General features: G+C 43.6%; 2 protein-coding genes across 2 annotated transcripts; both read left to right on the top strand.

Annotated features, from left to right (window-relative positions):
• Positions 1–3,926: 3,926 nt before the first annotated feature.
• cbx4 (chromobox homolog 4 (Pc class homolog, Drosophila)) lies at positions 3,927–12,220 on the top strand. The gene is made up of 5 exons (XM_020636255.3): positions 3,927–4,253; positions 4,359–4,402; positions 5,153–5,218; positions 7,150–7,216; positions 9,022–12,220. The coding sequence occupies exons 1-5, from the start codon at positions 4,185–4,187 to the stop codon at positions 10,417–10,419; spliced, it is 1,644 nt and encodes a 547-aa protein (XP_020491911.2). The 5' UTR covers positions 3,927–4,184; the 3' UTR covers positions 10,420–12,220.
• A 5,216-nt stretch (positions 12,221–17,436) lies between these two features.
• On the top strand, positions 17,437–20,168 carry cbx8a (chromobox homolog 8a (Pc class homolog, Drosophila)). The gene is made up of 5 exons (XM_020636257.3): positions 17,437–17,701; positions 17,822–17,865; positions 18,258–18,323; positions 18,755–18,821; positions 19,172–20,168. The coding sequence occupies exons 1-5, from the start codon at positions 17,633–17,635 to the stop codon at positions 20,033–20,035; spliced, it is 1,110 nt and encodes a 369-aa protein (XP_020491913.1). The 5' UTR covers positions 17,437–17,632; the 3' UTR covers positions 20,036–20,168.
• Positions 20,169–20,504: the final 336 nt, after the last annotated feature.

Genomic DNA, 20,504 nt, shown 5'->3' with positions numbered 1-20,504 from the left:
CACACACACACCCACACCCCATCTTCATAGTACATTAAAATCTTCATGAATGGGTTCCTAATAGCTTTCATTTGTTACAATTATCATAATTAAACATATGTCAGGGGCAGACAAAGGAAACGGGAGATTTCTGTGTTAGCACCTGAAGCAGAAAGGGTGCGAGCACTGGAGAGGGATAGCTTTTGTTACAGAATAATTAGCATGAATAGACTTGTATATTGTAATCATGCTGCATATTTACAGCAGCTAATTAAAAAGCTTCTATTTCAGTAACTCAGGGAGCCTCTGTCTTGTGTTTTCAGCAGCAGACTGAACCCTGGCTCTCCTGTCTTTGAGAGCTGCAGGTTTCATCTATGTCCTTGCTACATCAGCCGGTTTGATAGTGGAGCTTAATGACCGCCCGCTGAGCGCCGTGAGAATGGCTGTAGGGCCCTCTTAACATTTTTGTAACCCCCTCCTCCCCCTGAACTCTCTCTCTCTCTGTGTCCTTGCTTTCTGTCCCTTAAACCAATCTACTCTTTCCCTCCTAATCATCACTGTTCATGCTCGTCTCTTCTCTCTTTTCTTTTTGTCTCGCTCATCCTTCTTTCCACCTTCTTCTTTTCCTTGCGCCCCTGCATGCACCATTTTCTCTCAGCTTTCCCACTCCTCCCTTTCCCCTCGTCCCTCCATTCCCTCAGTTGGCACTCCTGGCACTGTGGGTGGCGGGTGCCAAGGAAAGGGAGGGCCTCCTGGCTTCCCAATGAGCAGCCATTTTGTGGATCAGTTCTCCAGTGAGCCAGCTGTGTGCATGCAGAGAGAGAGTGTGTGTGTGTCTGTTTCTGTGTCCGTGTGTGTGAATGACAGAGAGAGAAGATGGGGACTGGAGAAAGAAATAGTTGTTGCAATAGAAAAGAGGGGTCATGAGGCTTTGCTTCCTGCTGAGACAGGACCAGAGATCAGAGCTTAACCTGACCCCTGGTCCTCTAAACTTACAGCCACATTAAATTGACTCCACAAACATCCTTTCATGTACTCACAATCAACTCATTTCTGCTCTTTGACTTTGCAGAAATCACACTCAAGTTTCTTCAGTCAGCCTCGCTTGAGTCTCTAAAATAGTCCAAAAGCTGTCAAAGTTACTGCATTTCCTTCCACACAAATATCAAATAAAAGCTTTTTTCTTTTTCCAATGCGTGGGATTCGAGCAGCCTTGTTCAAATAAATTCTCACCTTCAAGCAGGAGATAAAAAAAAAACAGATTGGCTGACCCTGACTTTATCCTCCTGTTTTAGATAAACAGCGTGTTTGACCTTGAGGGGCGCTGCAAGGACAAAATAAATGTCGGAGGGTTTCTAAACGGAGTTTTAAAAAAAAAAAAAACAAGTCTACAGATTTAATCCAGGAGTTTGACAGAAGCAGAATTTAAAACATTTAAATGTTCAGGTCAAAGTAACCAAGGGGCATTTTCACATTTAAATTGACTGCGTAAAATGGCAGGAAATGCGTGAGAAGCGTCTCTGCGCTGTTCTAAGAAGGATTTTTAAAAGTAAGTTGTTCTCAAACAAATGACTGAATGATCAGCTCTGCACTTCAACTTCCATTTTTGATGTCTTTTTTTATTTCTTTGCGGTGTTTGCTTTCAGCTGCCGGTAATCGAATTACTCAGTTCAAATGACATCGGGTGATTTTAGAGTCCCTGACTTTAGAAAAACATTCAAAGGTCGCAGGTGAACGAGTGCATCAGGGACACGAACTCACCTGGGTGCATTCCTGCGGGGAAGAACAGACCTGGGATAGGCAAAACACCGCAAATATGCACATCTTTTTTAGATCAAGTGTTTTAAATGATTTGTTCACATGATTCACAAGGTGCTCCGGATCATTTTGTACTCACACATCAGCAATTTCAGAGAGAGGGAAAAATGTTTTACGGCAAGGGGAATGGTTTCTAATTCCCCAAAATCTTTATGCATGATGTGCAACCTGAGAGCTGCTAATTAAGAAAACATTTTCACTCTGCGTGCTGCTGATTAAAACCCTCTCCGACGACGTTTATTGATTATTTTTCTGCAGGTATGAACAAAGATATCGAGCTGTGATCAGATCCCGCCGTCAGACTGACTCATGGGATTTTCTAAATGATTATCTTTGCCTTGACGCAGAATCCTGGCGTCACTCCCGACGTGCAAACACTCAATGACACATAATTTGTATTTTGGGTACCTGGTGAGTAAACAGAACTGACAGTGAATACCTCCCAACTCCTAAAAGGGTTGCTCTGTAATGCCCTCAGATCTCTGCGCTTTGTCAATCCACATTTCGATTCGATAAGATACATTCAAAAATCAAATAAATATTGAGGAGAGGACACCACCTTGGTGCCAGTTTTATCAAGAGCTCACTTATTTGTCACAAACTTAATTTCTCTCTCTCTCTCTCTCTCTCTCTCTCTCTCGTCTCCCCTCGGTCTCTCTCTCTCCTTTCATGCTGTTGCTAGGGAAGGAGGGCGTATGCGCTCCCTGGCCGCGGCTGAAGGGCACAGGAAAAAAACAGGAATAGGGCGAAAAATAGAAGCTTTAATCGAGCGTGTTTGCCATAGAAAGAGTCTTAACCCCTTCTTGCACCGATATCAAGACCAAAACTCGGGAATGAATCAGTGTAAAATGCCTTATTTCGTCGCATTTTGTCCATTACCTTATATGGCAGGGCAGAGATATATCGTGCCTGTGTTTAATAGGCTGGCTGCTGCCGCTCTGCTCAGAGGCTTCATTTTAACCCTTGTGCTGCTGAATTACTTTTGGACCAAGAAATGCATCGGTTTGAGCTTGTATAGTTCTCTTTTTACGACACAAATGCGACATGCTCGAACGAATTGCGCCCGGTTAACAACAATCACGCGTAAAAGTTGTAATGTACGCGCACAAACAGCCATTTCATGCGCGAACCCGCTTTTTCTCTCATGGTTCCAATTAAGTCCCCATAAATCCCGTGACTTAATGTGGATGACATTTACAGCACAGAGTACACACTCGTTTGGGATGTGGTTCATGCTTATGGATTTAAATTGTCAAAACGGACAAGCTACAAGCAACATAACAAGCAAGAACAGACTCAGTTACTTCGGGGCAGGAAAAGGCTGAACGCACTTTCCCATTACAGAGTTGCCACAGGTAGACAGAAAGCTGCACAGCAAAACCTCCACTGCTGTGAGCTGAATTGATGACAGTTGAGCCCAGAGGACATGACACCGGTTAGATGATCAGAGAGGGTGTGTGTGACCTATATTTGCGCGGCGCTGTTATAGAATATCGAAGTGGAAGTCTGTACATGAAGCATGCAAAGCAGCGCTGCGTTAAGGGGATCGGAAATAAAAGGGGAACTTGTTCTTCTTGAGTGCGTCAGCCTCAGTTCAGCGAGATCAACACAATGTGGTGACACATGTGCTGTCACGCTCAAAACCAGAGAAGGCTTCATTTGAATTCAATACATGTTTTTGTAATTAAAACAGTTTTCTTCTGATGTGAGAGCAGGTTTCCAGAACAACCTCAACTCCCTCAGGTGCGGCTTTGCATCTTCAAATGTCTGATAAAGAAACAACAGAGTGTTCTATTTCAGTTTGGATTTAAAGCAGCATCTCTTTTATGCACCAAATCTTAATTAACAACCACACGTGATCTGAACTTAAATAAAACACAACCACCCGTTGTGCTCTCAGGAATCAACTGTTTTTTGGGAGTTTGCACGCTTGAAAGAAGAAAATAACTGAACATTTTATTTTATGCACACGAGCTCTGACAACAACGTAGTGGCTTGATTTGAATTTCCAGACATCCCTCCTGCAGTGCAGTCCAGTAGGCTACGCACGGGATAAACTCCAACCTCTGTGCAAGGTCTCCACCTCCCCCTCCCCTCCTGACGTCACGAACCGAGCTGAAGCTAGTGCACGAAAAGAGCTGCTCGCGCCGCACTACTGTGAATATCTCTATATGCTCAGAGCCAGGACGGGGGAGTGTGCAAAAGAGAGAGAGGGAGAGGGTGAGAGCGAGAGCTAGAGCGAGCGAGGAGGAGAGGTGGAGGGAATACTGTTGGATTTTGGATACAACTGGAAAACTACCAAGCGCGCACAGCACGCACCGAACGGAAAGCATATCGACGGGTGCATAGCCAACATTTCTCTGACTCCCGATCGGAATCCGGCGAGAATGGAGCTCCCTGCCGCCGGAGAGCACGTCTTTGCGGTGGAGGGCATCGAAAAGAAGCGCATCCGCAAGGTAACAGAGCGGGAGGGGGAAACTGAGTGCAAGAATCGCTCCGGCTGTTGAAATATTGCGTGTGACATGCTCCTTACCAATTTTTTTTTTCTCCCCCCATCACAGGGCAAGATTGAGTACCTGGTCAAGTGGCGAGGCTGGTCCCCAAAGTAAGTCAGAATTATATTTCATGGTTCAACCGTGCAATGAAAAAAAAGCAAAATTCTGCAATAACATCAATCGATATTACTTGGAAATGTTATTCATGAAGGGCGTGCAAGAACAGTGTGTGTTTATGGAAGAGAGAGAGTGTGTGTTTGTCAGTGTGTGTGTGTGTGTGTGTGTGTGTGTGTGTGTGTGTGTGTGTGTGTGTGTGTGCGCGTGTGTCAGTGTAAACTGGGAGAGCGCGGTCGGTATGTGTTTCAGAGTATCCGTGGATGCCTTCACTAATTTATGCGAGGGAAGGGGGAAGGCACAGCCATGTAATCCCGTTTTAATTATTTCTGCTCTGCCAGCGAATTTACGAGACAGTGCTGCTAAAATGGCCGACTGTATGTTGGTGCTGTAGGACCGTTTGCAGAGCAAGCACTGACAGTTTTTATTTGACAGCTATGTTGCATGTCTTCCCCGGGAAAGTGACATTCACTTGTTATTCATGTCGCCGCAAGTTCATCCTGAAGAGGAAAAATCTACATGGACAAATATTTTGAGATGAAAGTGGAGGCATGCATTACCTGTGCACTGTGTGTGTGTGTGTGTGTGTGTGTGTGTGTGTGTGTGTGTGTGTGTGTGTGTGTGTGTGTGTGTGTGTGTGTGTGTGTGTGTGTGTGTGTGTGTGTGTGTGTGTGTGTGTGTGTGTGTGTGTGGGACAGGGCCCTGTGCCATCTCCCTGACAGACATTTGTTTGCTCCTCTCTGCAGATACAACACATGGGAACCAGAGGAAAACATCCTTGACCCGCGTCTCCTCGTCGCGTTTCAACACAGGTGAGGGAGATGTGGACTTCGGACGAGGCCCGCACGCATGCATGCAGCCTCCAGTTCAGCCATGACCATATAAGGGCATGGGAGGAGGGGCGCTCCAGTAACTCTACCACTGATCTCTCCCCCCCCCCCCCCCCTCAAAGGACTGTGTGGTGTGGGGAACAGGCTGGGGATGTGGTAGTGAGAGGCCCTTATTAATCACGCTAAAGGAGAGCGACTGGAAATATAGAAACATGCACAGAAGCATGTCGTGAGCTGCAAATTCTCACTATATGACATGATTCTGCTTATGTCATGGTTTGACCCACTTTCTCAGAAGGAGCTGAAGTAGCTGCCTTGTCTGGATAGCAGCTGCATGATGGAGCAGTAGATTTAGAAAAGAAATGCTCCACATTTGGATTGACCTACACATACAGTATTTGTTTAACTGTAAAAGCTGATTTGCATCTTTCGAGGTTTAACAGGACAGGTGTTGATGAGAGTGTTTGCATTTCGGGGATTGTTTTGGTTTGTGCGGAGGCTGAGCTGCTGCCTTTAATGTTGTGGAAATGGATTGGGTGAATTTGGATGGATAAATCATCCACCGTTTTCCATTGTAGGTCATAAGAAAGGCCAAAAAAGAAGCCTGCAAAATAATCAGTAACATGTAGATGTCAGTGTTAGAGGGTGAGATGTTAATGAATACAAATGCTGCTGTCATTTCAGCCCTGTGGCGTGTGCACTTGCAGCACCCATGAGGCCTTTGAGGCACACATTCTCAGTGGGCCATTGGGCCGCTCATGAGACTCGGTAAAGACACGATGGCCGGGGAAAGGAATTTGCATTTCTGAAAAGGCATATTGACACGCAGAGCTCTCCCAACGTTTTCCAGTGTACTGCTCTCATATTCCCCCTTAGCCTGCCTGCCTAACTATGTGTGTATATGTGTTTGTGTGTGTGTGTGTGTGTGCCTGGCTCTCCGCTGACGGTCATGGAGTGTTGCCTCTGCGCGCTGTGTGTGTGGATTCCTCTCTGCTCCCAGAGGATGGGGGAGGGGATCCGACAAGGGAGGCTGTAATTGCCAAATCTGCTGTGAATAGGGGTCACCCCGTCGGACGCTGTTTGAAATCGCACACATTATGGCATTAAAAATGTCCACTGTTTGTTGTGGCAAATTTTCTGGCAGCTCTGATAGTTTTAAACATCTGAAGCTAGGGGACCGACAATAGGCTGGGTTTAACGCATGCCCGGGGAAACCTGCCTGCAGTCGGCCTTCACCCACCGCTGGTTATTTATGAGCCAATGATGAGTCAAGGTTTATATCAGGGAGCAATATTTCACTGGCAGCCCAGCCTCTGCTCTATTCAGGACAAGTACAGTACCATGTTTGCTTCCTCCTCCTCCTTAAATAACAACAGCTCCAGGAGATGTTCCATTTAAGTCCAAAATATATCGCTCTACATTTTCAGATTGTAGCCGACGTCCCGGACAATACTCAATGGTAGTAAGCAGCAGCGTGTTTCCCTGAAGTACCCCACATTGTTGTTATTATCCCCCATCATCTCTACCTCATGACCCTAATTAGAGAGTGAATGTAGGAAGAGGAAGGGCATGCTGAAGGAGGGAGGATGTTTGAAAGACAAGGAGAGCCTCTCCCTTGCTGTAGCCTTAATTGAATTTCTCCGGGATAATGAGAATATGAAATGGGCCGATTACCATGGAAAGCTATGCAAATAAGGACCATAATGCTTTGCAGCAGGGTCACATGTGGGCATTCATTAGGCCTCCAAATCAAAATTCCACTTTTGACCTTGAATAGTTGGAAGATGAAGGATTATTCTGAATTTCAAACCTGTTATTTCTTACTTGATATAGATTGGTACTAAAGGTTTGTCAGCGTTATAAAAAAGAAGATAAACATGGTGCCAGAATGTAATAATCTTTTGTCTTCACAGAGAGAGGCAGGAGCAGCTGATGGGATATCGTAAACGGGGGCCAAAACCGAAACATCTTTTGCTGCAGGTAATTATCATCTTCATGCTCCACTACTCAACACAGACAAAAATATTCATGCTGTGCTGATGTGTCGGTGTCACTCTGTGAGGCTCCAGAATGTGAAGGGTCCTGTCAGGTGTCTCTCTGAGCTTGTGGTGGAAATAGATTCCATTAAGAGAGCTGTAGAGAAGCAAAGATGGATTTCTGTCCACTTTCATCATGGAGCCGAGTGCGTTGCCTTAGGTTACGTAAGCGCCGCTCGAGTGAACTCATCTGATCTGCATGTTGATTATTTCTGTATGCTAAATAGCTTCATAAGCGAAACATGGTTCTTTCTACTTTTTGATAGAGGAGGGGTCTTTTTTTGCACCCAAGTGAACCTGCTGCAGGAGAATGATTTCTTTTATTTCACTGGTTGCACATGTTTCCTGAGACAGAAATAGAAGGGTTGAAAGTAGCACTCTTGTCATGCTCTGACTATTTCAGCTAAGGGCCTTTACCGGACTGATTCCAAGCCAAATGTGATTATATATTTTGAGAGACTGTGAGCTGATTGCTATGCACTGTCACTCCTTAAGAGGTGTACCACTCTGCCGGAGTCACACGTGGCCAGAAATCAGGGATAAAGCGTGACATGTCTGGTGGCACTTCTCTGACCTGAGGTCACAGCCGAAGCGTCTTGAGCGTTCCGCTGCAGTGCCCTCCTGACGGCCCGCAGGGGTCAGCCTGTACAGGAGGAGGGGGGAGGGGACAACATGGTGGGAGGGAGGAGGTCACAAGCTGAGCACTGGTTGGGTGGTTTAGCTGATCTCTGATAGGCTTCAGATTATGTAAATTGTACTTTTCTGTGCATTCGATGGGAGTGTTTTTGCATCAGCACTTTGTGTGCCACTTTACCCACATTGTTCTTGTAATGCTTAGTCCGGGCAAACAGTTGTGTAATTGCTCATGCGGCTCTGGAGGAGTTTAGCCAAGTGTGGAGCCGTTTTCACAGATGCACTCCAGTAATTTTCTAGAAAACTTCTTCCCCTGAAATTTTCCTGAGTTAGTTTTTCCACACATTCACCTCACAGCAGAAGACTATCCCTGTTGGATAGGAGGGGGGTCTCTGGAGGCAGGGCATGATGAAGCAACAGAGTCCAATACTAAGATGAGTCTTTTTGTCTTGATATCAATAAAGCATGTAGCTTGAAGTATTCACGATATCAACAAAAACAGTGGAAAAGAACAAACAGGTGGACAGAAAACCTAATGAAGCAGTTTCTTTACGTGCACAGAGATCACTATGGTTACCAAGGGTCGCAGGATTGAAACATCATCAACCACTTCTTGTGATGAACTTTGCTGAATATTATCTGCTGCGTTCACACATCCGCTCACCCTGACTTCTTGCAGTTCTTTGCTAGAAGCTGGCAGGAAAAGTTCAGCTGCTTTCTTTCACACATGCAGCTCGTATGTGTGAAGTAAGAGTTCATAATGTCAAAAAACAAGATGTTGTCATTTGACTGGCAGAGAGTAAAACACATAATTTGAAGAGGTTGGGTCTGAAATGTTGGGTCTGTTTTTTTTGGAACTAGAGACCTGCTCCAGAAAACAGCTAAGGATACTTCCAGCTCTGTTGTTTTTAATTTTTGACCATTCTTCTACTTATATGTCTCTTATGACGCCTTGGTAGAAGTACAAAAACTTAAAAGCTGAAGGAAAGTTTTTAGACTGATCACAGAATTCTCAAGTCTTCTCTTCTTTTCTTGACTTACATTCTCAAATAGACGGTCGCAGATTAGTAAAACAACATGAAGTTTTAACCTATTTTTCTTGTCTTTGTCTTCAAGGTACCTTCGTTTGCCAGAAGGTCCAGCATCCCTGCAGGTTTTGAAGAATCATCTCAGGATCCAGAAGGCGGCCTCAAGTCAGATCCCGTCCAGGTCCAGCGCCCCCAGCCTCAGCACTACCAGCTGAACAGCAAGAAGCATCATCAGTACCAGCCCAGCAGCCAGGAGGTCCCGGCAGACCAGCTCCATAACGGCAAGAAGAAGTTCATCTACCAGCTCAACAGCAAGAAGCACCACCACTACGAGCCCGACCTCAACATGTACGACGCTCAGGCTTCTAGGCTCAAAGAGGTGGTCAAAGTTCAGGAACCTGCAAGTAAACCTGCAAATCCTGGCTGGAACCTGCCGCTGGCCCTGCAGCAGAAATGGGTCCGGGACAAAGACACCGGCTGCTTGAGCAAAGTCAAAGAGCTGGAGGTGAGGAAACCAGCCGTGAAAGACGCTGAGAGCGAACACGCCCTTAAACCCAATCCTAAAGACGCAACGCTGCCTAACGCGGTCAGCAGCAAAATGAAGATAATCAAGAACAAAAACAAGAATGGACGTATTGTTATCGTCATGAGCAAATACATGGACAGCAACAAGGTTCACGGAGCAAAGGGTAAACACGGGGAATCGTCGAGCGTAGAGAAACCCCAGAACACCAAACCGTCGGAGAACAATCCAGCACACACAACCAAAATGGTGGCGTACCCGGAGAACATTATCCCCAAAGAGATCTGTAACGGCAGCTCGCCACCCGCCGCAGAACATCCCATCAAGTGTTCCCCGAAAGACAGGCATTTCTCCAAACCGTCGCCGAGCACAGCCGAGGAATACAACACGGAGGTGGCTCGTGGTCAGGCTGATTTACCCGAAGATTTACCCCTTCAGCTGACCGCAAGCCCGCCTCCAACGTCTTGGGTTGTTGACACCAACATCCCGACCCCGACAGACAATGATCAGATCCGGATCCCTTCGTTTCCCAACGATCGCAAGAGAAAGATATCGGATACCACGGACGACAGGAGTGTTTGTAAAAGCTACCTGACTTCCAGAAGCTTCAGCGTTCCCAGCACCGTGGTCGCGCCGCCTCAGGACTCGCCGATGGACCTCCACTGTAGTGGCCCGCGTCACAGCGGCACGCGTACATATGAGGCTTTAGACTCCGGCAGCCAAGAGGAGCCGATGGATCTCAGCTGCCCAAAGACTAAGAAGCAGGCAGAGCCGGAGAGACAGCCGGAGCCTGAGCCTGTTGTGGAAAACACGACTCCTGTGTCGGAAGAAACACATGAACCCACAGAGAAATCTAAAGAAGCACCCGTTAAAAAACCCTCCCCTTTCATGGGAAATATCATAATCACTGACATCACCACAAACAGTCTCACCGTCACCTTCAAGGAATATGTTTCTTTCTGAGGAACGTCTTGTCAAAAGTTGGACTACCAGCGACCAATTGGATGATCTTGTTTATATGTACATATGTTAAAAAAAAGAAAAAAAATCAAAATTTTGTATATGTGGAAATTTATAATTTATCATCAAATTGAATATGTTTCTTAAAATGTTTTATACTGTAACTCCTCTGTGACGTTGTAGCCAAGAAAGTGCCCTCGAGGATTTGAGCGAATGCTTTCAGGTGGAGGTATTCCACTTAAAAAAAAGTCGTCTGTGGTTTTATACCAGTACCAAACTAATAACCTGAGATGTATGAAGGTTTATACATATTTTGTATAAATAATCACTTATTTTGGTCCTGATAGAACTTAGAGAGGAAGACGTTGTGTATATGGTGATCAAAGATCAAATTGAAAGCACTTAAAGAACATTTTTATTCTTTGCTTTGTGTCATCACTTGTAGAAAAAAAAACATGTTTTTTTTTTTGGACAGCATTTTAAGAGCCAGTGTCCAAATTTGAACGAGTTTCACGGTGAACCATGACAGGGAATGGGACATGTTGTGAGGGAGTAGATGAGGGAGAGAACCTGAAGACAGACGGACGGATTGTGTTTTTGCTAGCAAGCTAACTAATGAATCTAAAGCTCTGTGCTGCTAACATTTTAAGATTGCTTGGTGGGAGGATGTCTGGATATTTGTTGATTTAAGCTTACAGAAGCATGTGTCATATTCTGATTTACAGGTAAAAAAAATTAGATTCTGACATGAGCATACAAATGAATAGCCTAATTTCCTTGAAGAATTTTTGTTTTTCCTTTCATCTCAGCTTAAAGTCTTATTTCAACATTATTTTGAAGACAGACCCTCAGACTGACTTGTTGTATTTTGTTGCATGTTTAATTCTGGGCTTATATAACACAATATTATCCAACCACATCACATGTACATTTAAAAAGGTGTGTCTGAGTACATAGTAAACACACTGACAGCTGAAGTTGAAATATGTCCCAGGGTTTTTGTTTGCCATTGAGATGCATCAGAGCCAATCGAACATGCAGTAGCAGCCCGGTCTGTGGTTATATTGCACATTTCACCTTCAGCAAATCTATGATATAAAATGTGACACCCTCCTCCGAAGAGATCCATTACTGTTTAGAAATAGTGTCATTTATCAAACGTCCTGTTAGCGCTACGTATTGATTCTAACCATAATTAGGGTTTTTGATTTATAACCACATTTGTTATCTTTAGAAACACTTGCTTGTCTCCTATAATGTCATGCAGATTACCATCGCTCATCTCACCTTGTTTTTGAATTATATGATAAAAACAAAAACAAGGTACTACTACTTGCTGTAGAAAAAGCTAGCAGGGTCGTTGATTATGCAGATTTAATGTAAGGCTGGTTTTGTGCACTGTTTCCATTATGCTGCTGAAACTTCAAATGTCAAAGCTGTTGGATGTAACCTAACATTTGAGTCTAAATTGCCTTCAATGCACAATTAATGCAAAAGCCAGTACGAATGCTGAGATGCTCTGAGAATAAAAAAAAAATGAAGAGTGTATTTATTGACGTTAATATCCTTGCTTGAAATCTTAACATTAAGTTATCTGAAGCTGCAAGTGATTCCATTTCTCTTTTTTGTATGTTTGCTTCTCTTTGGTCTCTTTTGCTTTGTTTGTTTGTTTGTTTGTTTGTTGCACTTGGTTCAGAGTCAAAACGATTGTTACAAAGTTTGTTCTACCACGACTTGATGGCCTCCTTTGCTGTTGGTACAGCTTATCGGATGGTATGTTTCACAATAAAGAAACAGAACTTAATCCCTGACATGTTGCGTTTGATATTTGGTGGGCGGGTTTTTTTTCTGATTTATTAACACTTCACCTCCAAAATGTGTCATCGTCATGTGGAGCTTTTTCAGTTAAATATTTACGTCTTATTGTTGTTCCGAAAGCCTTTGTGCTCACTCGGAGAAAGAACAGAACAATAAACACGCGAAACATGGTTGTGAAACATGAATAGAAAAACAGATCGAGTTGCATAATCACAATCGCTCCTGCACAAAGGGCCCTCTGTATTGCATAACTCAACCGGCCACTTGTATTATTAAAACTTTACACATGCATTATTTTTCTGCTGCAGCTCTGACCCCGAGCAGGAATGTAAACACACAACATGACTGGAGGAGGGCAGGGGAGGGATTCTGTAATTCTTAGATTTTATCAAGAAGCAAGAGTTCATGGAGGATAAATATTCAGCCATGAGGAGAGAGAGTGTGTGTGTGTGTAGAGTTCAACAAAATGTGGATAGCATCTTTAATAGGTCATTTAAATGCCTGCAACAGGTTTAATACACTGGGGCTGTGTCATAATGACTCAGCACTTCTCCCTACATTATCATACATGGAAAAAAAAACATATCTAGAGGGACACAGATACACAATTGTGCACAGCTCAGCTTTGGGAATGATTTCTGTATGCTGACCTTTAATGAAAAAAATGTTGTTCAGGCCTCTTTCAGAATGTAGGAGGATCATGAATGTGCTCTGAAAATACAGACAGGGATGGTTTTGCTGGAATCTGAGGCCGATAGAGAGACGGACCGATGAATGTTTTGAATGACAGAAGGGCCAAGGAATGTGTGTTTGTGTGTGTGCGTGCGTGCATATATGCATGTGTGTGTGTTTGGTATCTTTTTGTGGACTCGCCTGATGCAAAGAATGCAGACACAGAGAAACCTCTACAAGGATTTTAAAAAAAAAAGATAAATCCTTCAGCGTAAAAAGTGTTCAAGTGTAGATACACGGCTGCTTTGTCACTCAATTGTTTAAATAATAAATTCTCATTCTAGTTTGATCAGATGAATTAGTTCTCCTGTGTGTCTATAGACTTTTTGAAGTACAAACCATTCTCTCTGATCTTAGTTTAAGTTACAATGTTCGTGTGAGAGTGACCTCTGCGGGTTTCTGTCTTAAAAGCGCGTAAAACTAGAATCGGTCTCCAATCTCGAGGCCGACAACGCGTGATGCCTTTTCAGATCTTAAATCTGGAGTCTATGTGCCACAAGAGGAACATGGTGATACGAGGCCCTTATTCGATCTATTTCCGACATACAAACTAACTGTCACTCAGAAAAACCACACATTCCCTCTCCTCTACTTCTCTGGGATCTCGTCTTGGAGGTGAGCGATGAAGTAATAACTTCAAAATCTAATATCGCCCAAATAAAACTCTTCATTCATACAATGCGTTACAAAATGAAGACTAAAGAAAATGTTTCTATTGTTGCATGGGCAAACCAATTTGAGTGTATAAAGGGGCAGAACTATGACAAAAAATGTACTTCTCAGGCCCACAGAGGATCGTTTAACTCCACAAAGACGCACGTCTTATGCCGAGAAACTCAGTTGACTATCGGGTGATAAGAGCGGAATTTCAAACCGCACAGCTCGCACATCTCTGCATGAAGCCTCTCTCTCTCTCCGGGCCTTTTCATCTTGGCTTTGAACCAACTATGTGTCTCAGTCAGTCAGTCAGTCAGTCAGTCGGCAGTCAGTCAGTCAGTCAGTCAGTCAGTCATGCACCAGTAAGAAACCGAAACATCGTTGAGTGGGGGGACATATTTATAGACTAAGTGTGATGTTTCACATTCCCTCTTTATCATCGTGCACAGTAGCAGCAGCAGTGTGCACAGACGGTTCCGTGAGTGCATTTGTGTGTGTGTGTGTGTGTGTGTGTGTGTGTGTGTGTGTGTGTGTGTGTGTGTCCTGCTTCAAGGAGGCCTGTTGCTATAGAAAATAAAATTCAATAACACTTGATCATACATTGGTATGGGTTCTTCCATTAAATAAATTGTGCTGAGTTGGTGTTTTTTTTTCATACCAAATACATTCAATAAAGTAAAAACCAGCAGAGGATCTTTGTAAGAACATTTTTTTGTATGAGCGGTTCAACACAAAAAGATCTAACCTAAAAACTAAAATAGTTACGTGAGAGATAAGAGGCGCTGCTCCGTGCGTAAAGGATGATTTCTATTTCAAAGCTGCAGCTCGGGAACCACACGGCTTCACACTTTCAAGCTTGAGGTTATTATTTTTTTTCTGTCTGATCCACCTTGTGCAGAAAATGTCGCCCGGTAAGTAGGACAGCGCGCAGAGAGCCGAGCTGCGGCAGTTGCCCAGAAACCAGAGAGGCAGTTATGTTCTCACAGAGCCATGCTCTGTTTATTCATGTGCGCCTGACGCCATTTCGGCTCCTTGCACACTTTTTCATCGGCTCGCAGCCAAATATGGAGAACAACCGCAGCAGCAGCTTCAGTCTGTGTGAAGCTGCTGCCTTCTGAGCGCGAACCGTGCAGGCTATAGAGCCATTCTAGCACCAACAGGAAATGTCGGTCTACAGGCTATGACTATCAAAATGGTGGTTCATATTTCGACGAAAGCCACAACGCATCTTTTGTCCGCGGCGCGCCCGCCTTTGTCTGCTGCAACGCGGGGAGAGTTTCATCAGACAGACAGCAGAGCAGGAATCAGCTGATTAATGAGAATAGAAGTCACAGTGTGTCACAGGATCGAGGATTCAGAGACGCTGCTGCGCTTCAGGAGGATTTACCGCCTTCTGCTTCTGCTGCTGATGCCATTTCATTTTACGCAAACAAAATGATCCAACATCTCATTTATACAATTAAAATTAAAACCCACATCAATTAAAACCCTGTTGGCTTTGTGACTGTCATTCAATGTGCACAATCGCTCAAATATAAATGAATTTCAGATTGCAATAAAGAGGTCTATAAAGGAAGAAGAACAGATATAGAATGATTTATCTGATATTAAAATAATTCATAGTGGATTATGATCTAATCATTGGAGGGTTTGTGTCGTCATGTCGCCTGTTACCTGTTAAAGATATTTTCAAATCGCCTCAGTGGCCACATGATGCGTGCTTTTACATTTTGTTCCTCGAACAGTTCAAACAAACTCTTTGGGGTCAGAAAACTGAAGCTGGGACTGGAAGCTCTAAATTATTGTTTGAGGAGAGTAAAAACTCTTGTTCTGCGCAGGTGTCACGCGTGTTTGTGCTCATTTTAAATTAAACCCTGTGGGTAAAAATGAAAGAGTTGGAATCTTACAAAATGAAGATAATTAAGAAGATGTATTTCCATTATTTTACTGAGTTTGTTGAGAGCATTTCAAAGAATTGAATTTATATTGAGACTGGGATCTATTTGTCCTTCCGCTCAGCTCAGCCTGACAGGAGGATGAGGATGATGGCCTCGAGGCTGTGACAGGTAGAAGACCTCGTGGAGATCATACTGATGACGTTTCTCTTCTCTGTTAAACATATGGGATAAAAATCATCGTTTGGAATAGAAAATGTTTTTATTTATATTTTTAAATTGTAAGTTGGGGACTGTGGAAAAATGCACCAAAAATGTACAGAAAATGACAAGCAGCGGAAATGAAAGCTTTTTGTGTAAAACAAATATTTACGCGTATTTTTCAAAATAAAATAAACTGTTCAGTTAATTCTTTAAAAAGCCTGACTCCCGAGGATTAATAATCATTTTATTATTATTTATATATTAATCCAGACTTACTGCAGAAATATAAACGTGTTCAGTTTAAATATCACAGATATTTCTCTCTTTTTTAAAGGTTAATACCGGACAGGAATAATTATACAAAAATAAAAAATGAAATAATAATAATAACAAAAATAATGATGGTAATAATAATGATGATAATGTTGACATTTGTGGAAATTCAACCCAGCAATTATGGTTAATAAATTAATCACACAAATCAATGAAGAAAGGAATGAACAAAGATGATGATTACATTTAATTAAATGAAGAATTTTTTCCTTCTATAAGTGCACCAAATATTATTAAATTAAATACTTATTTGGTTCTTAGTTTTGTGTGGACTGACACAGAGCTCCTCATATTTAAACATGTAATCTAAATACTGACTAATTTAAAATGTGAGTCCTGCAGGGTGAAGTCCAGTGCACTTTTTAAAAATCTCATGTCAATGCTTTAAGAATGTCATTAACTGTCCAGGACTTCAGTAATACTGTTCATCCCCTATGAATAAAAACTGTGCTTCAAAATGATCTTAATATTCGATTGTTTGTATAGAAGTGTAATATTTGATATGAGAGCGTTCGTTTTAGACATTTTGCTTTAAATGTCTTTTTGTTTGTCTTATAAATAAAATCACAACATTTGTCAAACAGTTTCCAGACAATCATTTTTCAGAGCAAAGAAGGAAAAAAATCTTTTATATTATCGCAAGGATCGAAACACTAAAAGTATTCTTCATTTATTCTCAATCCACTCTCTTAAGAACTGACATCAGACGTCAGGAGATTCCGCTTTAATTGGCGCAGCGTGCGCAAAATGTTCATGCGTAAAAATTCGGTTGTAGGTGGCTCTACAAAGCTGAAACGCTCATGGTACCCTTTGTGCATTAATATTCCACATGGCGATCATGTATCGACTGAACCTGCATGGGAATCTGTTGTAGAAGATTCTGACGAACAGAAACAAAAATATAGAATTAATGAACTTTAATAGATCAAAATCCGTGAGCGTCCGGAGGACCAGCCGTGCGAAGGTTTTACCTCAAACCCGACAGGTATCTAACCATTTATACTGTCTATTTGTTCTTTTTTATACAGTGAAGTCTATTTGTGATTTTACTTAACATTTGATTGACGAATTATTCGTGATTTTACGTGTAAAGACTTTTATTCACATCCGTTTCATGGCTGTGTGAGGATGTAGGCAGTGTGCTTTTCTTCAAACTGACATTCTCCTGTGTGTTGTGGTTAATTACTTTAATGCTGTTTAAATTAAACTTTTTTTTTTTCCTTTTTCGGACTCTGTGGACCCCTCGGGGATCTCAGGGGGGGTCCGTGGATCCGCTCCGGGAGCCTCTGACTCTGCCTGTCTCCCTGTGCCAGACATTCCTGTACAGCAGCCAGAGCAGCAGCGGGGACTCCTCCTCCTCCGCTCACAAACCCAGAGCACGTAGCAACAACTGAGCCAATGTGCACCACGGCGATCCGTCCTACCGACTGCGGTGCCTGGCAACAGAAAAAGACGTGATGACGTCCTCTCCAGATTGCGTATTATGGGATGTGCGGAATTAAAACAACCCGAAGAGGACACGGGGAAAGCCAAAAATAATAAAAGAGACAGAAATAAGCGGGGGTGCATGCTGAATCATGGAGCTCTCGGCTGTTGGTGAGAGCGTCTTCGCAGCAGAGTCCATCATTAAACGGCGAATCAGACGGGTATTCACTGCTTTTTTTACCCTCAAGCTGTGTCCCCACCTATTACGCAACAATGTGTTTGTGCAAGGCCGACTGGCAAAACCTTTGATAACGTGGATGTGTTACGGATCTATTTTGCAGGGTCGCTGGGAATATCTCGTGAAATGGAAGGGCTGGTCTCAGAAGTGAGTAAAATATCCGAGGCTGTGAAGGACAGCGCTCCATCCTGGCCACTCGTACAACTGCACCGCCTCACACTCGTTTCTTCTGCTTTTGGATTATTTGTAATCATATTCCTTCTTTGTGTCGTTAACTGGACCTCTGCTTTACCATTTGCACCGCCACAGAGCAGTCTATGTGCGAGCGTCAGCCTGATTGCATGCATTCAAGTCCACTAGCTTTAGCAATGACTGGGTTTCCCCATGCGTCAATGTCCGCTACGTAGTCTGTAATTACAGCAGCACGCAGCGAGATTGCCGCTGATAAAAGTGTTACAGCGCACGTGTTGTGCGCCCTGACCCGTGATCCGCTATCTGTGCGGACACTAATAGACCTTCTCTCCGCTGTCGTGACGCAGGTACAGCACCTGGGAGCCAGAGGAAAACATTCTGGACGCACGACTCTTCGCTGCCTTCGATGAGAGGTGAGGGTTTGACAGCGCAGCAGTAGGCCTCATATGTGGAAACGAGGCGATCTCCGCGCACTTAGTGCAACGAGAAAGTGTTCGATAATTAGACAAACAGCCCAGGAATGAGTCAGTCCATCGTTTGTTTTCGTAAAACAAGTTCTAAAAAGTGTCGGAGGAGCGAAAGTTTTCCGCATTCAGTTCTTATAGTAGCAAAGTGTGAAGCCATTTCCTTTGGCAAATAAGACATCTGTTTTATTCAGACGCAAATCATTCAATTTTATTTGAAGTGTTCTTAATTTAAATGTTGCAGAAATGGGAAAAATATAACTCAAATTGTAGAGTTTGGCCCGTTGGGAATTCATATTTTCGATCTCGTTATGAATAAATGAAAACAATTATTTGTTGATGTTTTGTAAAGAATTTAAGTAAAGCGTGTTCTTCCTTAGGGAGCGCGAAAGGGAGCTGTTCGGGCCGAAGAAGAGAGGACCCAAACCCGAGACTTTCCTCTTAAAGGTGGGTGAATGTTTTTGCACGCGCATTCTTCTGATTTGCATTTCCTTTTCTCGCCTTTCAGTAGAGGTGCAGAGGATGAATACTTTCCATCATATGACAGAGATACGGCCACCATATTTTAAACGGTTTGATTGTGACTCACACTTTGATAGAAACTAGAGGAACATCTGTCATTTACTGTTTGTTGTTCTCAGTGGATCTACAATTTAAATGTTTAATATGTCTTCTTAATGTGCCAGACAAATGCGTTTTTATGTGTGTTTTGAAACCAAACAGATCACCAGCTTCGGTTACATTTGAACCCTTCTATATTTAACCTCCTCTCACAGACGTGTGTTCTCTGTCCTCAGGCCAAGGCCAAAGCCAAAGAAAAGGCGTATGAGTTCAGAGGAGAGGCCTCAAGAGGGATCCAGGTTGCCTATCCCATCCCGGAGCCTGTCATAACACCGAGGGCCCGGGAGGGTTTACGCGCCGTGGTTCCTACAATCTTCCCACCGAGCGCGGTAAACAGAGGGGAGAGTGTGTACGTGCGGCTCCCGGAGCCGGAGACGAGGCCCAAACCGGCTCCTGCTGCTTCCCTGTTAGTCCAGGAACCCGGACGGGCCCCAAAAAAGAGAGGACGCAAACCGAAACCGCATTTGGAATACGATGAGGATGATGATGAAGAAGACGGGTCAGGGGAGCCGGATGTCAAATTGAGCAGGCCTCTGGAGGAGCCGGGGTCTCGTGGCTTCTCCAAACTTTCCCGCCGATTACACCATCCTCATCATCATCATCATCATCACCAAGGGGAGACGTCAGATCACAGCCTAATGCAGCTGACCAAGAGGTTTCAGGAGAAGACAACAATAACACCCAAATCCAGCAGCGAGCAGAGGCACGCGGGACTGTCGTACAGCTGCGCGTACAGGCCAGATGTGCGCACGAGCCAGCAGAGGGTACACAGGACTAGTTGTTTTGTCCCTCCTCCGAAAAAGCCGAATCACTCCTCTTCAGAACAGCAGAGACACCACCAGGTGAGGGAGTTATGTCCGCCCCGGGAACAGCCTGACGTCTCCAGCAGCCACGACCCGTCCACGCGCCCAGCCTCGTCCTGGACCCCCAGTTTCAGCAGCTTGGACAGTGTGACGGTGACAGACGTGACCATGAACTTCCTGACAGTGACGGTGAGGGAGAGCAGCACGGACAAAGGCTTCTTCAGGGGGAAGAGATGAGCAACATATCTGTTAATCAAGAAACTAACAAACAAGTCTGTAACACTTTATTTTTTCTATGTGACTGTCAAACATGTACATACAGATATATAAGACGCTGCTGAGAATATTAAACATGAAATTATGAGTTTAACGTCTGTTTGTCGCTGTTTACGTCACTTCTGTTTTATGATTATAAATCCATAAAAGGATGTTTTTTCTCTGTCTTATACAACTTCATCATAAACATGCTTGTCGTTTTTTGTGGTTGCCAGTCTTTTAAGTGCGCTACAAATTATGACACTGCTCCACTTTGTAAAGTTTGTCACTTTGTAATCTTGTCCAAAGTCATGTTTTTCATCTTTCTATAAAAGAGCCACAGAAGATTCTAGAGCTTTTGGCATGGAGGTGAAAACGTGCCAAAACTGAAGTTTATGATTTTAAAATTAGTCTGCTGTATACTGCAGGATCATGCCATAGAATCAATCCA

Source organism: Labrus bergylta, chromosome 16 (genome assembly GCF_963930695.1).
Source record: "Labrus bergylta chromosome 16, fLabBer1.1, whole genome shotgun sequence".
NCBI lineage: Eukaryota > Metazoa > Chordata > Actinopteri > Labriformes > Labridae > Labrus > Labrus bergylta.
The sequence above is the reverse complement of the archived record's forward strand: the minus strand, read 5'-3'. Positions and strand labels throughout refer to the sequence as shown.